Here is a 21,434-nt window from a genome sequence, read left to right as displayed (position 1 = left end):
AGACATAGACCTAAAGGTAATAAGATGTTCATTAGTAAATATATATGCCCCTAATACAGACTCTCCTGAGTTTTTTTACGAGTTAAAAACAACTATACACAATGTGGTTAATACTAATATAATAATTGGTAGTGATTTTAATCAAGTTAGACACAATGCTTTAGACGGACCAGGTGATGCAGGCAGACCTAAGCCCATTCAAAAGTCCCAGGTAACTATAGATAACATCTCAGAAGAACTTTGTCTGGTGGATGTGTGGAGGCTCTTAAATCCTGAAATGAGGGAATATACCTTATTTTCTAATTCCCATGCATCAAATTCTAAAATTGATTATTGTTTAATATCAAAACAGCTTGTGTCATTTGTAGAAAAAAGACATCTATAGGGAACATTGGATAAGATAATACCATATAAGGATAAAAATACAAAACACACCACTCACTGGACATTTAATATATCCCAGCTCCAAAACAGTCATTCGTGTGGCCTTATTAGACAACAAATATTAGAATATTGGCAAATTAATGAAGGGACAGTGAATAATCGGGGGCTGGTCTGGGATGGATTTAAGGCATACCTAAGGGGTAGATTAATACAGCATTCATCTTGCCTAAAAGAACAGGCATCTGATCAGCTCATTAGACTTGAAATAGAAATAAAGAACCTTGAAAATAAAAATGCTGACCATGGGGACCAAACTGTATTTAATAGCTTAAGCAGGTTGAAGTTTGAGTGAAATTCTATAATGCAACAAAGGGCAGCGTTTTTGTTGTTTAGATTTTAGAGGCTCCATTGAGCCTTGTATTCCTTTAGCCCTCAGCAGTAATGATTTCCTGAGCTTTTTCAACAACAAAATTCTAGACATCAGAGACAAAATTAGTAACCTCCTGCCCTTACCTGGTGCAGATACGTCTGATACGGCAGAGACAGTTCCAGGACCAGATATTAGTCTAGACTGTTTTTCTCCAATCGACCTTTCAGAACTCAATTCCATTATTTCTGCGTCGAAACTGTCAACCTGTCTTTTAGACCCAATCCCAACCAAGCTGTTTAAGGAAGTCTTTCCCTTAGTTAGCAACTCTATATTAGATATGATCAATTTGTCTTTACTGGCAGGCTATGTACCACAGTCATTTAAAGTAGCGGTAATCAAACCTCTACTTAAAAAGCCTACTCTAGATTCAGGAATTCTAGCTAACTATAGGCCTATATCCAACCTTCCTTTTATCTCAAAGATCCTGGAGAAAGTGGTAGCTAATCAGCTGTGTGACTTTCTCCATGACAACAGTTTATTTGAGGAGTTTCAGTCAGGATTTAGAGTCCACCATAGCACTGAGACTGCACTAGTTAAAGTTACAAACGATCTACTTCTAGCTTCAGAGAGGGGACTTCTCTCTGTGCTTGTCTTGGTAGATCTTCGTGCTGCTTTTGACACTATTGACCATCAGATCCTATTATACAGACTAGAACATTTACTTGGAATTACAGGGACTGCTTTAAGTTGGTTTGAATCCTACTTATCATACCGATCTCAGTTTGTACATGTTAATGATGAGTCCTCTATGCACACCAAAGTTTGCCATGGAGTCCCACAAGGTTCAGTGCTTGGACCAATTCTCTTTACATTATATATGCTTCCTCTGGGAAATATTATGAGGAAACACTCCATACAGTTTCATTGTTATGCAGACGATACTCAGCTTTATGTATCAATGAAGCCCGATGGCACCAGTCAGTTATGTAAGCTAGAAACGTGCCTTAAGGACGTTAGGACCTGGATGATCAGAAATGTTTTGCTACTTAACTCAGACAAGACTGAAGTTATTGTGCTAGGCCCTAAAAACCTCAGAGACTTTTTCTAGTGATTTGACTGTCCTTAATGACATTAGCCTGGCATCTAGCACCACTGTTAGGAATCTAGGAGTTCTATTTGATCAAGATATGTCCTTTAGCTCTCACATCAGGCAAATTTCAAGAACAGCCTATTTTCACCTTCGTAATATAGCCAAGATCAGGAATATCCTGTCGCAAAATGATGCAGAAAAACTAGTTCATGCATTTGTTACCTCCAGATTGGATTATTGTAACTCTCTTTTGTCAGGGTGCTCTGGTAAGTCTCTAAAGACTCTTCAACTAGTCCAGAACGCTGCAGCTCGTGTACTGACTAGAACTAGGAAAAGGGACCACATTACTCCTGTGTTGGCTTCTCTGCACTGGCTCCCTATACAGTCTAGAATAGAATTCAAGATCCTTCTTCTCACTTACAAAGCTCTAAATGGCCAGGCACCATCTTATCTTAAGGAGCTACTAGTGCCGTACTGCCCCTCGAGAACATTACGGTCCCAGAATGCAGGCCTACTAGTGGTACCTACAGTCTCTAAGTGTACTATGGGAGATAAAGCCTTCAGTTATCGGGCTCCTCTCCTCTGGAACCGCCTTTCAGACGGGGTCCGGGAGGCAGACACAGTCTGTATTTTTAAGAATAGACTTAAAACTTTCCTTTTTGATAAATATTATAGTTAGGGCTGGCGCTGGTGTAGACCAGCTCTTAGTTATGCTGCTATAGGCTTAGACTACCGGCACCTTGAGCTCCTCTCTCTCTCTCTCTGTGCATATACAGTACATCATATTACTGCATGTATCTATCTGTAAATCTCAGTCACTAACCACCTACTTTCCTGGGAGCTCTTGAGCTCTCTTAGGCTCCTAAGATGAGTAAGGTCTTTTTACCTGCTCTTTTGTAATGTTAACAGACAAAGAGTAAGGTATTTTACCTGCTTTTTGTAAAGTGTCTCGAGATAACACTTGTTATGAGTTGACGCTATACAAATAAAAATTGATTGATTGATTGATTGATAGATGCAGACAAAAATATTACGAGCAGGGAGAGAGGGCAGGAAGATTACTGGCTCAGAGGCTGAACAACAACGAGACCAAACCTTGATTCCGGGGATAAGGAGGGAAAACTATAACAGATAACACAGAAATCATCAACGTATTTAAATTATTTTATCAGAAATTGTATACTTCACAGGGTACCTGGAATAGTTGTGAATTCGGTGATTTATTGTCTGAGATTGATTTGCCTGTGTTACCTTAGTCAGCTGTAGAGGACCTGGGGGATTGCATCATCTTAGAAGAGATCCAAAAGGCAATCACAGATCTTAGTGCTGGGAAATCTTCTGGTGGTGATGGGTTCCCCACTGACTTTTAAAAGGTTTTTTTCAGATTTGTTGGCTCCAAGGCTCCTTACTGTGTTTCAAGATGCGTTCCAGAGAGGAAGCCTCCCAGAAAGCATGCAAGATGCAATAATAACATTGATTCATAAGGGTAAAGACCCACAATTGTGTGGGAGTTATAGACCAGTGTCCTTGATAAATGTTGACGCTAAGATCCTAGCCAAGGTCTTGTCAACAAGATTAGAGAGATATCTACCTACATTGATTAATTCTGATCAAGTGGGATTTATCAGGGGGTGGACATCAGCTGATAATCTATGCAGGTTATTACATTTTGCATGGCAAATAAGGAACAGTTCAGAACCAGTGGTGGCTTTCTCTCTGGACACAGAGAAAGCTTTTGATAGAATTGAGTGGGAGTACCTTTTGACAATACTTGAGAAATCTAGGATTGGTAATTCATACATTAGATGGGTTAAACTGTTGAATACATGTCCAAGGGCATCTGTTCTTACAAACTGGAATATTTCTAGCCCTTTCAATCGTGGAACCAGACAGGGCTGCCCCCTGTCTCCCCTGATCTTTGCCCTGTGCCTTGAGCCTTTGGTATCAGCCATTAGATGCCATACCAATATTAAAGGCATATCTTCAGGACAAAAGGAACATCAATCAATCAATCAATTTTTATTTGTATAGCGTCAACTCATAACAAGTGTTATCTCGAGACACTTTACAAAAAGCAGGTAAAATACCTTACTCATTGTCTGTTAACATTACAAAAGAGCAGGTAAAAAGACCTTACTCATTGTTATGTTACAAAAATCAGGTAAAAGACCTTACTTATTGCTATGTTACAAAGATCCGGCCTATCCATCATGAGCACTTTAGCAAAGCAGCAAAAGTTACATAAATTGTAAACATAAATTACTTTTATATGTGGACGATTTTCACATACTGTATATGTTAGGATATAAAATTAACTGGTCGAAGTCTGAAGCTATGCCTTTGTCTAAATTATTCCCCCCTAGTATTTGCAGTAACTGGCGATTTAAATGGCTTCCATCACTTATTGTGATGAATTTAAACTTACTACCCCTTGTTCAAAAAATTGAAAGCAATTTATTGAATTGATCCATACTGGGCCTCTCATTGAATGGAAGGATAAATACTTCTAAGATGGTTGTAGTACCACAGGTTAACTATATAACATATATGCTACCTCTGGAGTTTCCTCCTCCTCTCCTTTCTAGATTGAACAGAGCCATTAGTGACTTCCTATAGTTGGGCAAGAAATCCTCTTTTAATAAAAAAAAACAATTTCAGTCAGTGGAGGAAGGCGGACTGGGATGTCCAAGATTGGATTGTACCATTACTCCTTCTCACTAAGTCAGTTATCTAAAACAAATCTACCTGAAACCAGTGTTCCTGCAGGTGGCAATAGAAAAGGAGCCAGTAGAACCCTTTTCAATACATACCTTTTAGGAACCTGGTGCTGGCATTTGCTAGAGACAGTTGGAGAAGAGCTCATCAGATTTGTAAATGAAATCCCTATTATACCAAAGGATCAGCAATATGGTATAATAAGCAGTAATAAGCAGTGTTGGGAGTAACACGTTACAACGAAACGCGTTACTGTAATTAGATTACATTTGTCTGTAACGCATTACTGTTGCTAACTCAGTAATCACGTTACCGTTACTAATCAAGCAATTGCCTCGTTACTTGCGTTATTCCAAGTCACTTAACTGTCTGCATAACGGGAGGACAGAAAAACAAATCAACTGTCCTTTTTCATGCGCGCTCAGGCGCTCACACAACATTCGTCTGACCCATGTCTGACCTTATTCACATGTCACGTGACGCGGGTGACAGGTCACACTCAAGTGTAGTTACTCATGGAGGAGGACAACCAAAATGTCAGAGCCGCCCAAATACTTTGAATTTGTTGGACGAAAGGACAAAAATGTGACGGTAAAGTGTAAACTTTGCCCAGGCCAGAAACAACTCTCAACTGCCGTGCACTCCACATCAAATCTTTCCAAGCACCTGCAGAGGCAACATGCTAACACAAAGCTAGCAGCTAAAGAAGACCCCCGGCCTCTGCTCAACGCTCAAGAAAGAAGTACGATGCCGACACCAACCAAGCAGCAGAGGCTTGATTTTCAACAACAAGTATGGACTAAAGCAGAGATAAATAGCCTTGTAGCCGCATACATCGTTGAAGAAATGATGCCTGTTTCGACAGTAGAATCGGCGTCTATCCGAAATATACTGAGCAAAATACAGGTAACGGGGAGCGTGATGGGCCGCCATCATCCGACAGGAAAACTTTTGCAAGTTACCAGAACCTGTGTTATGTAAAGATGGAAACTGAGCTAAAGAAAACATTTGAGAGCTTACAGTTTGTGTCAACTACGGCTGACATTTGGACAAGCAACAATAAAAGCTTTTTAGGCATGACGACTCACTGGATTAATCCAAGCAATTTACAGTGTGAGAAAGCTGCAATTGCTTGCAAAGGAATAAAAGGACGACACACATATGATGTTGTCGTAAGTGAAATTTTACAGGTTCGCTCAAAGTATGGACTTTCGCACAAGGTGACCGCTACTGTTAGTGATAATGGGTCAAATTTGATTAAGGCTTTTAAAATGTATGAGCCTGCAGCGTCTGATTCAGGCGAGGAGGGGGGTGAAGATCAAGATGTGGCGTTCACAGATGTGGAAGAAGTGTTATCCAGCGGCACCGACACGGAGGGACAGTTTTCTCTCCCCCCTCACTTGAGGTGTGCGTCGCATACCCTGAACTTGATTTCTACTAATGACAATGGCTGACTGCCAACCCCGAGTCCAGATCAGTGTACAGAAGTGCAACTGAGAAGTGTTCTGCCCTTTGGACTAAGACCAGCCGTTCTACTGTGGCCTCTGAGCTTGTTGAGGATACATGTAGGCCTAAAAGGAAACTTGTGGTCCCTACAAGATGGAACTCGTTTCATGATGCCCTTTCTCGCATCACTGATATTCCCATCCCAGAGTTGAACACACTCTGCACTCGATTAGAAATCAAAGCCTTTACTGAACGAGAGTATCAGTTCCTGAATGAATACTGCACAGTTATGAAACCAATCACTGTGGCTTTGGACATCTTGCAAGGTGAAGATAATTGCTACTATGGCACTCTCCTGCCAACTCTGGAGATTTGAATGTCAAAGACAGCGGCACTGCAGAACAGGCTCTCCCGGATGACGACAGGTCTGCCTAATGCCATAGTACAGGTATGTCTGTTTTATCATTTTACATCTAAAAGCCAAATGTATTGTTTCATTTAATTTATGTTTATTTATTATAATTTTTTGAAGTTTTTGTGGTGACTGCAGATATATGTCACAGTCTCTCTTAAACTCACTTGATGCTTCACACCAAGTTATTTAATCTAATACCATACAGCTTAAATTACACTGCATAGCCAAGCTCCTCATATCTTTCTATATTGCATTTGCAGGCCATCAAGACGCAATTTGGGTCAGTGTTGGACAGTAGAGCTGCTCTCCTTGCTGCTGTCACACTGCCAAGATTTAAAGTGTGATGGCTGAAGGAAGAGGAGAGGAGAGATTCTTTAAGGACACTGCTGACCATACACCACAGACCCCCACCTCCAGCGGAATTGGGAATGATTTTTTTGACTTTGATGAGGAGGATCTAGCTCCCTACAACTCAGAAACTGGAGTCATGGACTATCTGAAGTCAGGTTCAGAGATGGAGATCCTGAACCGTTTCCCCACAAAAAAGACTATATCCATTAAATTCAACACAGCGACACCCTGTAGTGCAACGGTGGAGAGACTCTTTAGCCTGGGCAGTCTTGTTCTTACGCCAAGGAGGAATAGGTTGTCTGACAAACGATTTGAAAGACTCCTCCTCATGAGGTATAACCACTTCTTTGACAAGTATGATCAGTCTAAAGCCATAGTTGATTGAGCTACAGTGAGTTTGTTCAGTGTGTTTGGCCTCTTAAATGCACAGTTCAAATTGCATTTCATGTGCAATGTTGTTTTCTTTGTCTTATCTTATATATGAAGGCCAGTGTCTTATTTTATTTATTGATAAACATTATTTTATTTATTGAAATGATTTTGAACTAATTCATGTTGGCACTAGGTGGTTGAAGCACAACCTCCTTTAAGTTTTGTTATTGTAAAGAAACTTTGAAGTTGCTTGTCTCATGGCTTCAAAATAGAAACAGACATTTATTGATGACAAGATTCCACTTCAAGTTTTCATCACAATTTTGTTTTGAGACATTTAGCATGCTGCCAGTGTTGTAGCCTTTTTGACACATTTAACTGTGAAGGGCCTTTTTGTGTATGTGCTACTTAAAAAAAATGTGGATTTGTTCTGATGTGGGAATATGTACGGGTTAACTTTATCATTTTAATTGCCAATGAAGTGACTCAGGCGATGTTATCGAGTAATGAAAAAGTAATGTAACTAGTAGTGTAACTAATTACATTCAGCAATGAGTAACTAAGTAATGTAATGCATTACTTTTTAAAAAAGTAACTAGTAATATTTAATGCATTACTTTTTTTGAGTAACTACCCCAACACTGATAATAAGTCATTGAAAATAAATGAAAAATCCATCATGTGAGAAAATTGGGTGGGAGCAGGAGTTATGCTAATGAAAGATCTGTTCGACGGGAAACATTTACTCTCCTTCGAACAGATGGTGTCTAAATATGATATACCCAGGATAGATTTTTGGAAGTTTCTTCAAATAATAAGCTGCCTCTCAAAAGCAGAAAGAAAGAAAAATATCTCTCCTGTTTCTTGCATACAGGACTTATGGTGGTCGAGATGGAAGTATAGAGGAGGGTCATCCAGATTTTATAAAGAGCTGAGAAAACATCAATCTCCTAACTATGAGGGTTTTAAACTGGCATGGGAAAACGATATAAGAAAATCTATTCACAGGGAGGCCTGGGTAAAAGTTTTACAGTGATGGTACTCCACAGCCCGAGACATGAAGACACGCTTAATTTATTTAAAATATTGAATAGGAATTACTGAACTCCTTCAAAAATGTCAATGTTAAGGCATAGAGAGGAGGATAGCTGTTGGAGATGAAGTAAAAAACAGGGTACACTGATTCTTATGCTATTCATATGCTGTATGAATGCAAGATGGTACAAGACATTTGGTCAGAAATTGTCAAGTGTATTAAGAATATATTGAAAATAGAGCTCATTCAGTGTCCAGCATTTTGTTTATTGGTAATCTTACCAGTCCATTGAGATGTCCACTAAAGTGTGTTCTAAGGGTAAAATTAACCTTTATAACAGGGTGCAGGATTGTGCTAAGGCACTGGAAGTCAAAAGACAAAGTCAGCTTTAAGGAGGGGAGAGATAAGTTGGCTAGGATGGCTTCTTTTGAACAGCAAATATACAAAATTAAAAATAACGCAGAGGTTTTTAGATCTGTTTGGGGTCCCTATCTGGAAATGATTGGCAGAGATGATCATGATATTTGATGTTTAATGCTCAGTCCTTTTCTGTACATCACGTATCGATGTGTGCTAAGTGAATGACTATGATAAAACAATCACAATTGGTTGTCTGGTCTCTTGTGTTGCTTTGAAATGTATATATAAAGAGGGACGGATAAGAAGGGAAAATATCAGGATTCATGGAGTCAAGGAAGGAGCCGAGGAAAACCAGTCAATGATACGTTTTGTTGAGGCTCTCCTTAGGGTGAGACTGGAACATCCCAAGACATTTGAACTCAGCATTGACTGAGGCTACCGTGTCAATGCCACAGAGAGAAGCTTCGCAGAGGTCTAGCTTGGTAAAACTGCACATTTTCAAAAAGAAAGAACTTATTAAGATAGCATGTCAGAAAAGAGAATTCCAGTATGAGGGGAGGAGAGTGTTTCTGGATCATGATTATGTCTGGGAGTCATAAGAAAACAGAGGGAATATACAGAGGCAAAAATGGTCCTGATGGACAGTAATGTCCCCTTCCAGACGGCGTGCCCGGCAAAGCTGCAGGTGTTTTATTATGGCGGGACATGCTCCTTTAATAAGACAGAGGCAGCGACTAAGGATATGCTGGAGAGAGGCTTTGAAGTGACGGCCTTCACACCCATGGAGACGTGGCTTGAGAAGATAAAGAGACTGTCTTGGCAAACAAGCGGAGTGCAGAAGGGTCAGCGCAGAAGGATCCCAGACCAGAATACAAAAGGAAACTGCAAGCCTTCAGGATGAGTGGGGACAAGGTGTGATTGAAATGGGTCACAGAACTTTAAGTTGAATTTGCTTTTGCTTGCCTCTACAGCTAATTGTTCAACTTAAACTTAAGAACTTAAGTAAAGGGCTCTTGGTAAGTGAGGGTCAAATCCTCGAAGCAATTTTAAAGTTATTAATAAGATAGTTGGGGTTACTTTTGTTTTTTATGCACCTGCTATGGACACATGGACAAAGCTACCAGTTAGAGGTGATCTCTCAGAACCAACAAACCATCAGGGCTCAGTAAAGGTCGAGAAACATACCTCATTTAATGAAGTTCTGTTGTTTACGTTTACCTTATATTGTTCATTGTTCACTGTTGTTTTTGTAGCATAAGGGGTACTATGAGGGGAGAGTTACGAGACAGAAAACCAATAGAGGACAAAAAATGGCGGCACCAAAAGAGCTGATTAAGGTAGCCTCTTACAATGTTAACGGAGTACTCTTGTTTTTCTTTTTTAATTACATCATAGCTGGTTACGGCCATTACTGCCATTATGGCTTGACAGTTAGACAATGTTTTACCAGAAATTATTCACTTGGACCAGACAGGTTTTATAAAACAGAGACAGACACAGGACAACATCAGACACACCATGCACATGCTGCAACATTTAACAACAAAACAGGTAGAAGCATTGGTGGTGGGGATGCAGGTCTGTAACTCCTGGACTTGGATGTCGACAGGGGTGTTCAGTGATATCTCTCCTTTTTGCTATTTTCTTGAGCCGTTGGATGAAGCCAAATGAACACATAAAGGGGTTAAAATGGAGGGGGGAGAACAGAAATTGGGGCTTTTTGCAGATGATGTCCTGGTACATCTGTCAAGACCTTCTTAATCTGTCCCAGCACTAATGTCAGTTCTGAAAGACTTCGGTAGGGTTTCTGTCTTTGAAAACCTCTTCGAAAAATATGGAATTACTTGGGAATTAAACTCAAAGAAATATCTAGGAGTAAGTCTGCCACAAGAACTAAGTAAACTCAAAGCTATCGATTTTGATCCACTAATCTCCAAAATAAAATCTGATATAGGAAGATGGAAGATCTCATTCCCTTTATGAGTATTGCCTTAAGAGTGGAGGTAATTAAAATGAATATACTCCCAAGACTACTCTACCTGTTCCAGACACTACCAGTAGAGCAGAGGTTGCACTAGACTTTCTGACAGTCGGACAGGATCGCAAAATTTCCGTCATTTTAATTTCTTATATTTATATGATAATGAGACATTTCCTATTTATTTATTAACTATATATTTTAGCATTTGATTATAGAAACAAGTCAATCACACGTTACGTTTAATTTGCTGAACAACTCTTGTGGAACAATTTTAGGGCTCACTCATAGTAGCAAAGATGTTCCATAGCCTACTGTGCTTAAGCATGATGGCCTAAATACTAGAAACACAGACTTTTGCAGAGCCGCCACCCTGTGTTTTACTGAAACCTAGCTCAATGAACACATCCCGGATAGCTCACTACACCTTCCGGACTTTCAGCTCCTCAAAACGGACCATAAAGGAGATTTCTGGGAAGATGAGGGGAGGTGGAATATGCTTTTACATAAACAAAGGTTGGTGTACAGATTTCACATTGTTGAAGAAGTCATGTAGCCCTAACCTGGAGAGTTTTTTCATGAACTGTAAACCGTTTTATTCACTGCGGGAGTTCTCCTCGTTAGTTCTGGTCGGTGTTTATATTCCAGGCCTGAGGTGAAAAAAAAAATCTTGACTCCCTGCTCATCATTCTGGGTGATTTTAACAGAGCAAATCTGACCCACGACCTTCCAAAATACAGACAACATATTAAGTGTCCCACCAGAGGAGCTAACACACTGGACCACTGCTACACAGTAATAAAGGATTCATATGTTTCCCGTGCAGCTCTAGGACTCTCTGACCACTGTCTGATTCACCTCAACCTGACCTACAAGCAGAAGTTAAAAACTGCTAAGCCTGTAGTAAGGACTGTAAAGAAATGGACAGCAGGAGTTACAGGCCTGCATTGACTGCACTGATTGGAGTGTTTTTGAAGCTGCATCAGCAAAGCTCAATGAACTCACTGACACTGTGACATCTTACATCAGCTTCTGTGAGGACGTGTGTGCAGGCCTGGACCTTCTGCACATACAACTACAACAAGCCCTGGTTTACACCTCAACTTAGGAAGCTGTGTCAGGCCAAGGAGGAGGCCTACAGGAGTGGGGACTGGGACCTGTTCAAGCAGGCCAGGAACAAGCTGATGAAGGAGATCAGGGTAGCTAAGAGGAGCTACACTGAGAAGCTAAAACAAAACTTCTCAGCTGACAACCCTTCGACAGTTTGGAAAGGCCTGTGAGAAGTCACAAGCTACAGGAGACCCACCCACCCCCCTGCAGGTAACAATAGACTGGCTGATGACTTGAACAGCTTCTACTGCAGGTTTCACACCCATCACTGCAGACTAACACCCCGGACACAAACTTTTCAAACTCCTCCCCTCCAGCAAGCGTTACAGATCACGTTTACATGGACACAAATAATCGGAATAAAAGGCTGATCAGAATAAAAATGCTTCATGTAAACATGTCAATCAGAACAGACTGATCTGATCAGACTCATTCGGAAAGAAATTCATTCCGATCGAGAGGGGTGGTTTATGCCGATCGTTGTTCGGATCCATGTACACGCTCCATCTGATCGTGTCTGCCTGACTGGGATAAAATGATCGTTACTGTGCATGTCTGCCCCACATGAAGTGACATCTTTATACCTCTCCATCAGAGCGCATAACTTCATGAATGATTGTCGTGTCATTCAAAAGTTTTGTCTCCACTCTTGATCGGTGAACTCCATGAGGACGACCCTCTCTGACCAGTCTCGTTGGGATTTTATTTGTGTTTTAAGTAGCCTATAAATGTATTTTATTAATCTCTTTCATAGGTACTATTTCATACGACCCTATTTTATAAAAATATTAGATTGCGGTAAAATGAGTCCACTGGAGCGATATTTAGCACCTTTCCCAGCGAGCTACAATAACATCTTTGATATCAACAGATTCATTGTAAACTGTAAATTCATATGATATCAACATTGTCGCACTAGCATTAAGACTCCACAAACTCTGCCTAAAAAACAATATTTTTAACATAAGGTGAGACAAATTATAATGTTAGAAGAATAAAAGTGAACTATTTCAGTCTAAAGTCATGCCGACAAGTGTGGCAGAATTTAATTCTGATTTATTGTATGTTTACAGTTTATCATTAATGGCAGTATAATATTTAATTCAATAATCTAACCAATAAGATCACTTTTAGACAGTAAAAGCCTTAAGAACATTAATAAGCAAGGTCCTGGCAGACGCTGAACCATAAATACATAGGGATGTGGTATTTAAATGACAATTGTTTTCAAAAGCTACACTTATCAACACCAGGTCGTGCGTACGCTGTAATCAGTCAGATTCATAGGTCCCACGTTGACCCTGTTGTACGATGATTTCTACATCCAAATCTGCTCTGGTTTCTTCACCAAATTGACAAGTGAGGGCCAATAAGTGTGGTTGTTGCTTGTTGTTTCTGGAGGTGTTGTTGTTCTTAGCTTTATCTTCAAGTACAGTACATATTTAAGGCACATATAGTTCATTATACTGTTGCACTGTTCACCTCCTATCAACTGCCACCGTCTCTAATTGGTCTCTCTCCCTCCATCATACGCTCCTGTAGCTCTGTATGTATAGAATAAAAGAATGCAATGGCATCAGAAGCATATTGGCCCGCTAATTAAACAAGCTGAACAAGCTATCACAATGAAGAGAAGCTGGGGTGCTCCATTTACAGACATTTACTATACACACATACGGCCGTTTCCACAACTGATTCTGAGGTTTCTTCCAGAATGAATTGTCATCTTGGAAATTCCGGGGAGCAAACAGACTTTATGTCTGTGTCCATAGGCAAACTGAGAGCACCAACACCACCAGTCCGCCCAGCTCGAGCTGGCCCCAGGCTCCTCGTCCTCACCGTCGCCGACTGTCGGCAGCAGCCGCCTTGTCGCTATATTGCAGCTCGTAGAGATAGCCACGAACATCGGATTTGAGCACAAGACCTTCAAAATTCCATTCATCCTTATCGGTTTGAAGTTGAAACATACTTTAATCATACTTTCGTTCTTCTCAACTTTCGCCACAGAGCCTGTTAGCATAGGCATACATCTGTTTTATTCATTGTTGTTGATGTTCTTGTTGTTGGTCTGTTTGTTTGTCTCCAACTGTATCTCTATATCTGCATCTCCCTATATCCCACTTTTCAAGTCCAACAAGAGTCTGGTTCTGCTCATAGTTTCTGCCTGTTCAAAGTTTCCCTTGCCACTGCTTCTTTGCTAAATGTTGCCAAGTGCTGTGTTCATGGTGGATTAATGTTGGGTCTTTGTAAGTTCTAGATCTGCTCTTTTTTGTAAAGTCCCTTGAGATAACATTTGTTATGATTTGGCTCTATACAAATTAAGGTTGAATGATTGATATACACACATTTATGAACAAACAGGACAGCTAGTGTACCTGTATCAAGCACTCCTTCCATAGGCATATGCTTTTTAAACATCAGTGTCTGAATTTTGTAACCTCCATGGTCTCAACATATTCCTTCCGCTTTGTCTGTTGCTGCTGTCACGGCACTGAAACTTAAAATTGTTAGCCAGATGGTCATTTTTTTTATCATAGAATAGCTGAGAGATAATATTGCAAATAGATGATGTGTCTGTGAAAAGCTGTTGTGTAAAGTGATGCACACCTTGTTCTGCCTCAAAACGCTTGTCATTGTGGCCTATGACGACTATACCATCTGGTGTCAAAAATCAGATACATTTTCAAGTGGCCTTTCCAGTCACTATGGTAATGGTCGAAAAAATGACCTTTTACTTCATTTATTCATTTTAAACCAATCTCTGACCAACACATTTATTCTCCATAACCCAAGAAAGTTTTAACATGTTTAGATTATTCTCTCCTGGGAGGGAATACCAGTGTTATAAACTGTCTTTCATTTTTAAAACACAATCCTTCTTTTAAAATCCCTTCAGGGAATTGATTGTAAGTGCTCCCTAGACCATAATCAAACAGCTTTGAGTCTTATTTGAAGACAGAAGTTCTTTGAAAGGCAAATATTCATTACAATACTTCAAATGATTGTAGTTAAATGGTTCAAAAATCAAGAGTTGTACACCTTGACATTAGTTTCCTTTGATTTTCTTGAAGAAAATCCAAATGCAACATATAGGTTCCTAAACAATTTTCTTTCAACAGTGATGTCGGTTGCAAAGCAGATTTGCTGATTGAGCTTGTAGCTTACTCTTGTCTTTTACTACCTTCAAAACAGCTCTCAATTTCAAATAAACGTATAACACCATCAGGGTAGGGAATTTAGTTTGAGGAAACAGACGTATCAAGTAAAAGGAGTAGTTTGTACATACCCAGCAGGTTTCTGAACAGGTTCCATTGACTCGACTGCAGAGAAGATTATGGAATCGATCCCTCAAACTGCTTAACTTAAGCATAGAGAAAGGCCTGTCATGTGACCTTGTCCTCATTAGGAGAGAGGGATACTGTGCTAATGTATTTACCCAATATATCCCAGACAAGCAGAGATACACAGACAGAAAGTGGAGCAGTAGGAGGGAGCAGAGGGAGGCAAGCCGATTTTATCCTGTTTCTGATGCCTGAGCCAAGATCAGAGGGGTGGGAGGAGGATGAGGAAATGTGTGTTTGTGAGTAGGAACGGTATGATAGAGGAAAACATTGAGATTAACAGGACAGACGAGGAAAGTTCTAAAAGCTATCAGATAAAGAAAGCAGGCAAATGCAGAAGTTGCAATGAACAGAAGGATGGAAAAGATACAGACTTTATGGTCATTGAACTAGTGTTCTGTGAAATGTTTTGCCTAGTCTTTGCTGGGCATAAAGACAGTGAAAGCGTGCAAGCATAAGGGTTCCTGGTGGCGGAGAGGTGTCACTCTCAGCCATCTGGTGATGAGTCACCCTGTATCTGCTCTTGTTTGCTTTGACTGGGCATGTGATTGCATCATTAAGTTTTTCTTACAGTAAGAGTGTGTGTCATGGTGTCCTTTCAACACTTAAATACCATGTTTATTGTGATGGAACCTCATGGAGACGGTTTCAGCAAAAGCTGGAAGTATGTAAATTCAAATAGCAATATGGTAATGTAAGAGGCTCTCGACTACTCTTTTCAAAAATAAAAGTATTTGTATCACACAATAACACTATACCAATTGAGTATGAGCAGGCTTCAGCTGCTGTGAGCAGATGCAACTCGCAACATCGTGGTCTTCCCACCAGCTGTGTGTTGGCTGCAGCCTGTTTCTGTCAGCCCTGTATTTCTTATTATTTCTTCCTTCTAACTACAAATCTCTCTCTATCTCTCTCCTTCTCTTCAAGTTAAACAATTATCTTATTCGCATTAAAAACAGGTACCTAATATACACTGAGGCGCTTCAACTACTTATTTCAGATGAGGAAGTGATGAAGAGAGGAAGACAGTGAGTAAAACAGAGACAAAGAAAGAAAGAAAAAGAGAGAGAGAGAAAGCACTTTTCATAAAAGCAGAGTATATGTATGACTGCAAGAGAAATATGTATTGCCTTAACATGATGTTACTTAATTATTATTTTTTGAACATTGTTTTTATTGAGCATTTCACATTATATAGAATAATCAGTACAAATACAAATGAAATAGATCCAAACCAAGGGTAAAGGAAATTAAGATAGAAATAAGCGATAAGACTAATGCTAACTTGTACAAGATATTTTCCAGAATTCTGTTCCACGGTACATATAGTTTAACAGGTTACTTCTGCATTTTATTGACAGTATGATTTTATATCTAGTTATATGATGAACACACTGACAGACACGTATGCACTCACTCACATCTCCCTCATTTCATGTGTGTACGCTCTAGTACAAGTAACCCCATACAAGCCATATCTGTGGTCCAAAATCTACAGGAAGATTGCATTTGTCTCCATGAAGGGAAAAGAAACAGCTGGCTCTCCATCATTCAGTCTGTTCTCTGCACCTCCATCACTGTCTGGTTTGGATCTGCAACCAAACTGGACCGACACAGACTGCAACGGACAATCAGGACTGCAGAAAAAAATCATTGGTGTGGACCTGAACCCCATCCAGGACTTCTACCAGTCCCGGGCCAGGAAACTGGCAGGTAGTATCACTGCAGACTCCTCACACCCCGGACACAAACTTTTCAAACTCCTCCCCTCTGGCAGGCGTTACAGATCACTGTACGGAAAAACAACCCATCATAAGAACAGTTTCTTTCCCCAGGCTGTCACTCTGATGAACGCTAAACAGTCACAGAGTGTCAGACCTGTCTGACTTGTAGAACAACACTGAACCAAACCGTCACTGTGAATCTACATATACCTATATATATATACATTATTTAATTTAAATGATCTATTTACACTCACTTTTACCCATCTGTCACATAACTGCATTTTGTATTATCAGTTACTTCAGCATCTTTTGCACTACTCACCACTGCACTGTTTATTTAGTCTTGTACATATTAGACTTTGCTTATTGTGTTTATTGTTGATATTTAATGTTATACTTGTACATAAGAGAGCACAGTTCACCAAAATTAAATTCCTTGTGTGTAAGCACACCTGGCCAATAAAGCTGATTCTGATTCTGAATTGAAATTCCCCTTATGTTGGATTCCCCTCTAATTTGCTGAGCAAGTGGTTCCAGGATAAGAGCAAAAATTAGGGGGGATAAAGGATACCCCTGCCTCGTGCCACGACCAATAGCAAAGGAGATTGATATAGTCCCATTAGTGCACACTCGAGCTCTGGGTTTATCATATAAAACCCATATACAGTCGATAAAGTATTTACCCATAATGAAATGTTCCAGGACTTTAAACATGTAACAGCACTCCACACGATCAAAAGCCTTTTAGGCATCCAGTAAAGCAACTACAGGTGAACCATTTGAACTCACTGCCTCTGATATTATGTAGAAGAGGCGTCTCAGAGTATTCATAGCTATTCTATTTTTTATAAGCCAGTCTGATCTTTACGGATGAGAGAGGGGAGAAATCTTTCCAGCCTAGTTCCTATGGCTTTCGCAAATACCTTACTTTCCACTGAAAGAACAGAAATAGGACGGTACGAACCCATGAGTTCATGGTCGTTGTCCAACTTGCATATTAGCGTATTAAGGGCTTCCTGAGTTGTTGGGGGCAGAGTGCCTTGTTGTCAATTGAGTGACGGTACATGTCTATTAAAAGGGTTCAGAAGCAGATGCTGGAATTTTTTTATAAAATTCAGGTGTGAACCCATCTAACCCAGGGGCCCTTCCTGATTAAAGAGACATCAGAGCTTTTAAAGTCTCCTTTCTGGAAAATGCTTGTTCTAAGAGATCTGTATCTAGTTGAGATAGTTTCTGTAATTTCAGTGAGGATAGAAAACTCTCACATTTATCTGCATTGTTTTCACATTCGGATGAGTATATATATATTTTTTTGTGAAAACATTCATTTATCTCCCTTGGGTTACATGTGGTAGTATTGTCTGCTTTTTTTTAACTTTTTGAATCATGGAGTTTAATATTTGTTTTTTCAGTTGCCAAGCTAGTTATTTATACCCCTAATTCATAATAGCTTTGTCTAGTTCTGTGTAGTGCCTTCTCCTTTTTATCGGTGTTTGATATATTGTATTTGTTGCGTTTCCTTAAAAAGTGTCTTATATAGCCTTTCAGATCTGGTTTTGAAATGTTCCTTTTCTAGGTTTTTAATCTCTGCATCTAGCAGTTCTAATGTTTTCCAAACTTCGTTTTTCATGTGACTAGAGAAAGATATTACTTGTCCCCTTAGGTAAGCCTTCAAAGATTCCCAGAGGATGGAGGGTGATGAGGCAGTCTCCGAGTTGTTCTCTAAAAATAATTGAATGCGGGACGTTATATACACTGCCTGGCCAAAAAAAAAGTCGCCACCAAAAAAAAAGATCACACACTCTAATATTTCGTTGGACCATCTTTAGCTTTGATTATGGCACGCATTCGCTGTGGCATTGTTTCGATAAGCTTCTGCAATGTCACAGTATTTATTTCCGTCCAGTGTTACATTCATTTTTCACCAAGATCTTGTATTGATGATGGGAGAGTCGGACCACTGCGCAAAGTCTTCTCCAGCACATCCCAAAGATTCTCAATGGGGTTAAGGTCTGGACTCTGTGGTGGCCAATCCATGTGTGAAAATGATGTCTCATGCACCCTGAACCACTCTTTCACATTTTGAGCCCAATGAATCCTGGCATTGTCATCTTGGAATATGCCTGTGCCATCAGGGAAGAAAAAATCCATTGATGGAATAACCTGGTCATTCAGTATATTCAGGTAGTCAGCTGACCTCATTCTTTGGGCACATAATGTTGCTGAACCTAGACTGCACTGCCCCCACAGGCTTGTACAGTAGGCACTAGGCATGATGGGTGCATCACTTCATCTGCCTCTCTTCTTACCCTGATCACTCTGGAACAGGGTAAATCTTCCTTCCAGTTTTTAATAATGTGTTGGACAACCCAATTTTAGTAGTTTCTGCAATCTCCTTAGATGTTTTCTCTGCTTGATGCATGCCATTGATTTGACCCTTCTCAAACAGACTAACATATTTTCCACGACCACAGGATGGGTCTTTCAACATGGTTGTTTAAGAAATGAGAAGCTACTCATTGCATCAGTTGGGGTTAAATAACTTGTTGCCAGCTGAAAGATTATCGCCCATGCAGTTATTATCCAATGGGAGGCTCTTACCTATTTGCTTAGTTAAATCCAGGTGGCGACTTTTTTTTTGGACAGGCAGTGTATTTATCAAATTATCAGAGGAGTGATCCATCCTAGGGTTTAGAATCCAATTAAAATCACCCCCTAAAATTAGTTCCTCCTCTGTATCAATGAGTTTTAAGAATAAAGATTGTAAAAAGTTACTGTCATCATGATTAGGGGCGTAATGTTAGCAAGGGTGATGGTCTTTGAATATACTCTGCCTGTTGCCCAGCCACTACGATCTGACTTTGTCGTACCACAACCACTACGATCTGACTTTGTCGTACCACAACCACTACGATCTGACTTTGTCGTACCACAACCACCGCCAGATGACCAGCCTCCACCTTCAGACTGCGTCGTCCTATCCACTGCCTGACGCACAGCCACCCCACGGACTGTGTCGTCCCCACAACCACAGTCGTCCTCATTCATGCACAGCCTGCTCCGACCTCCACCTCAGCTGCAAGGAACACAAAGGAGAAATCCTTCCTGCACATTATCCCATATGGTCTTTTGTAAAGTGTATCGAGATGACAATTGTTATGAATTGGCGCTATACAAATAATGATTGATTGATTGATTATTGTCTCTTGTTTGCAAATGCACTCATAATCTGCCTTGTCTGACTACTTAATGTGACCTCATTTGCAAACAAAAAGATATCCTGGGTATGTTTAACTGATTTCGTAGTACAGGCCTAGGAAAGTCAACACTGACACAACAGCAGATGTACAGTTCAACACATTCATTCTTTTTGCTTTCAGCCCAAAGTCACAGCATTCTTTTTCTACCATCCTTTGGCCTTTATGGAAAAAATGACATGGTAAATGATGTTCTTTTAATGCTACACAGCAGTGATTTGTATGACGCCACTCATGTTTTATAATCTACCTCCAGCACATTCACAATGCTTGTTTTCTCCCAAACAGGATTGCTTATCTAAGATTTCCTGGATCCAACATATTAATTTTTCTTACCCTTAATACATTGTGTTATTCAATGTTTGTATTTGTGTTTTAACCTCTCTATTAAGCGATGAAATAAAACAAATTGGACAACATTTAATAACTTAAGAAAACATCTAATGTACACAGAAAAAAATAATCCTCTATTGACCAGAAGATATGCAAAAAGTTGAATCTCCATCTTTGCTTTCTCTCTCTGTGATGTACTCAGCAAAGCCTATGACAAGTTTGTAGCTGGCATTAGCAGAAAGACCAAGGCTGCAAAGGTGGGCTGGGGGGAGGGGGGAAATCATTACATAAATAGTTTTATGCTGCATATAAATTCATTATTAGACCAGATTTTAATCCTTGTAGAAATGGTAGATTTAAGAAATAAAACTAGAACACACAATTCTAGTTGTAGCGTATGTTGCTCACTGCCACCTCTCTACTAGTACATGCCAGTGTCAGATAGTCCCTGCATGTGGGCCAAACCATGTGTGCCTAGTGTGTGTGTGTGTGTGTGTGTGTGTGTGTGTGTGTGTGTGTGTGGGGGTTTGTTCCCAATATTGTGCAGGCCATGTCAAAATATTTTGTTTTTGTACAACTTGTATACAGTGAGAAAAAGTTTGCTGGTATTGTGCCTACGTGTCCTTGAGCCATTTGAATTATGTATGCAGTGTATGCTTGTTTATCTGCTACACCAAATGACCTTTCATGATAATGGTGGCCATGTGTCCTTCGGCTGTCAAAAATAGGAATGTAAAGATTCACTCAACTCATGATATGATTCACAATACTGGGTTCACGATACGATTTATTTTACAAAATGAGACTGTAGACAAATTATGAGTGATAAAGATTCCTTTAGGGGCTGCAAACTTGTCAGTGTGGTTTGGCCTTTTAATGTTTTTTTTCTCACAACAAGGGGAGGTGATTGGAGCTTCTAATTGTGGTGTTGATTAAATGCTGCATCATGTTGGTTGTGCTATTTGTGTAGCTCTTCTTGCAATACTCACAGTTTTTGTCTTTTCTGTTATCTTCTCACCAAAATGCGTTCACACCTCCGATTTAAAAGACAGTGGTTCATCCTTAATTTCAAAATCTTGCTCTGCAGCTGCAAACCGCCTCTGCTCTACAGCTTCTTTTTTTTCCCAGAGTACCGATGTGAATCTTGAC

The 21,434-nt window shown here is 40.0% G+C and overlaps 1 protein-coding gene across 4 annotated transcripts in view; it reads right to left on the bottom strand.

Annotated features, from left to right (window-relative positions):
- Nucleotides 1-21,434, bottom strand: part of oxr1a (oxidation resistance 1a) — a 135,894-nt gene that overhangs the window by 101,094 nt on the left and 13,366 nt on the right. For 2 of the 4 annotated variants that reach the window (XM_061051255.1, XM_061051258.1), the window contains exon 1: nucleotides 14,914-15,013. The exons of 1 other annotated variant lie outside the window; for it this stretch is intronic. In XM_061051255.1, the coding sequence (XP_060907238.1) occupies nucleotides 14,914-14,939 (26 nt within the window). In that variant the 5' untranslated portion in view covers nucleotides 14,940-15,013. Of the gene's footprint in view, nucleotides 1-14,913; nucleotides 15,024-21,434 lie in introns of those variants that run through there. One more of the 4 variants, XR_009674919.1, reaches the window with a different exon arrangement.

This window comes from Labrus mixtus, chromosome 11, assembly GCF_963584025.1.
Source record: "Labrus mixtus chromosome 11, fLabMix1.1, whole genome shotgun sequence".
NCBI lineage: Eukaryota > Metazoa > Chordata > Actinopteri > Labriformes > Labridae > Labrus > Labrus mixtus.
Note: the sequence above shows the minus strand (reverse complement) of the source record. Positions and strands in the feature narration are given on the sequence as shown.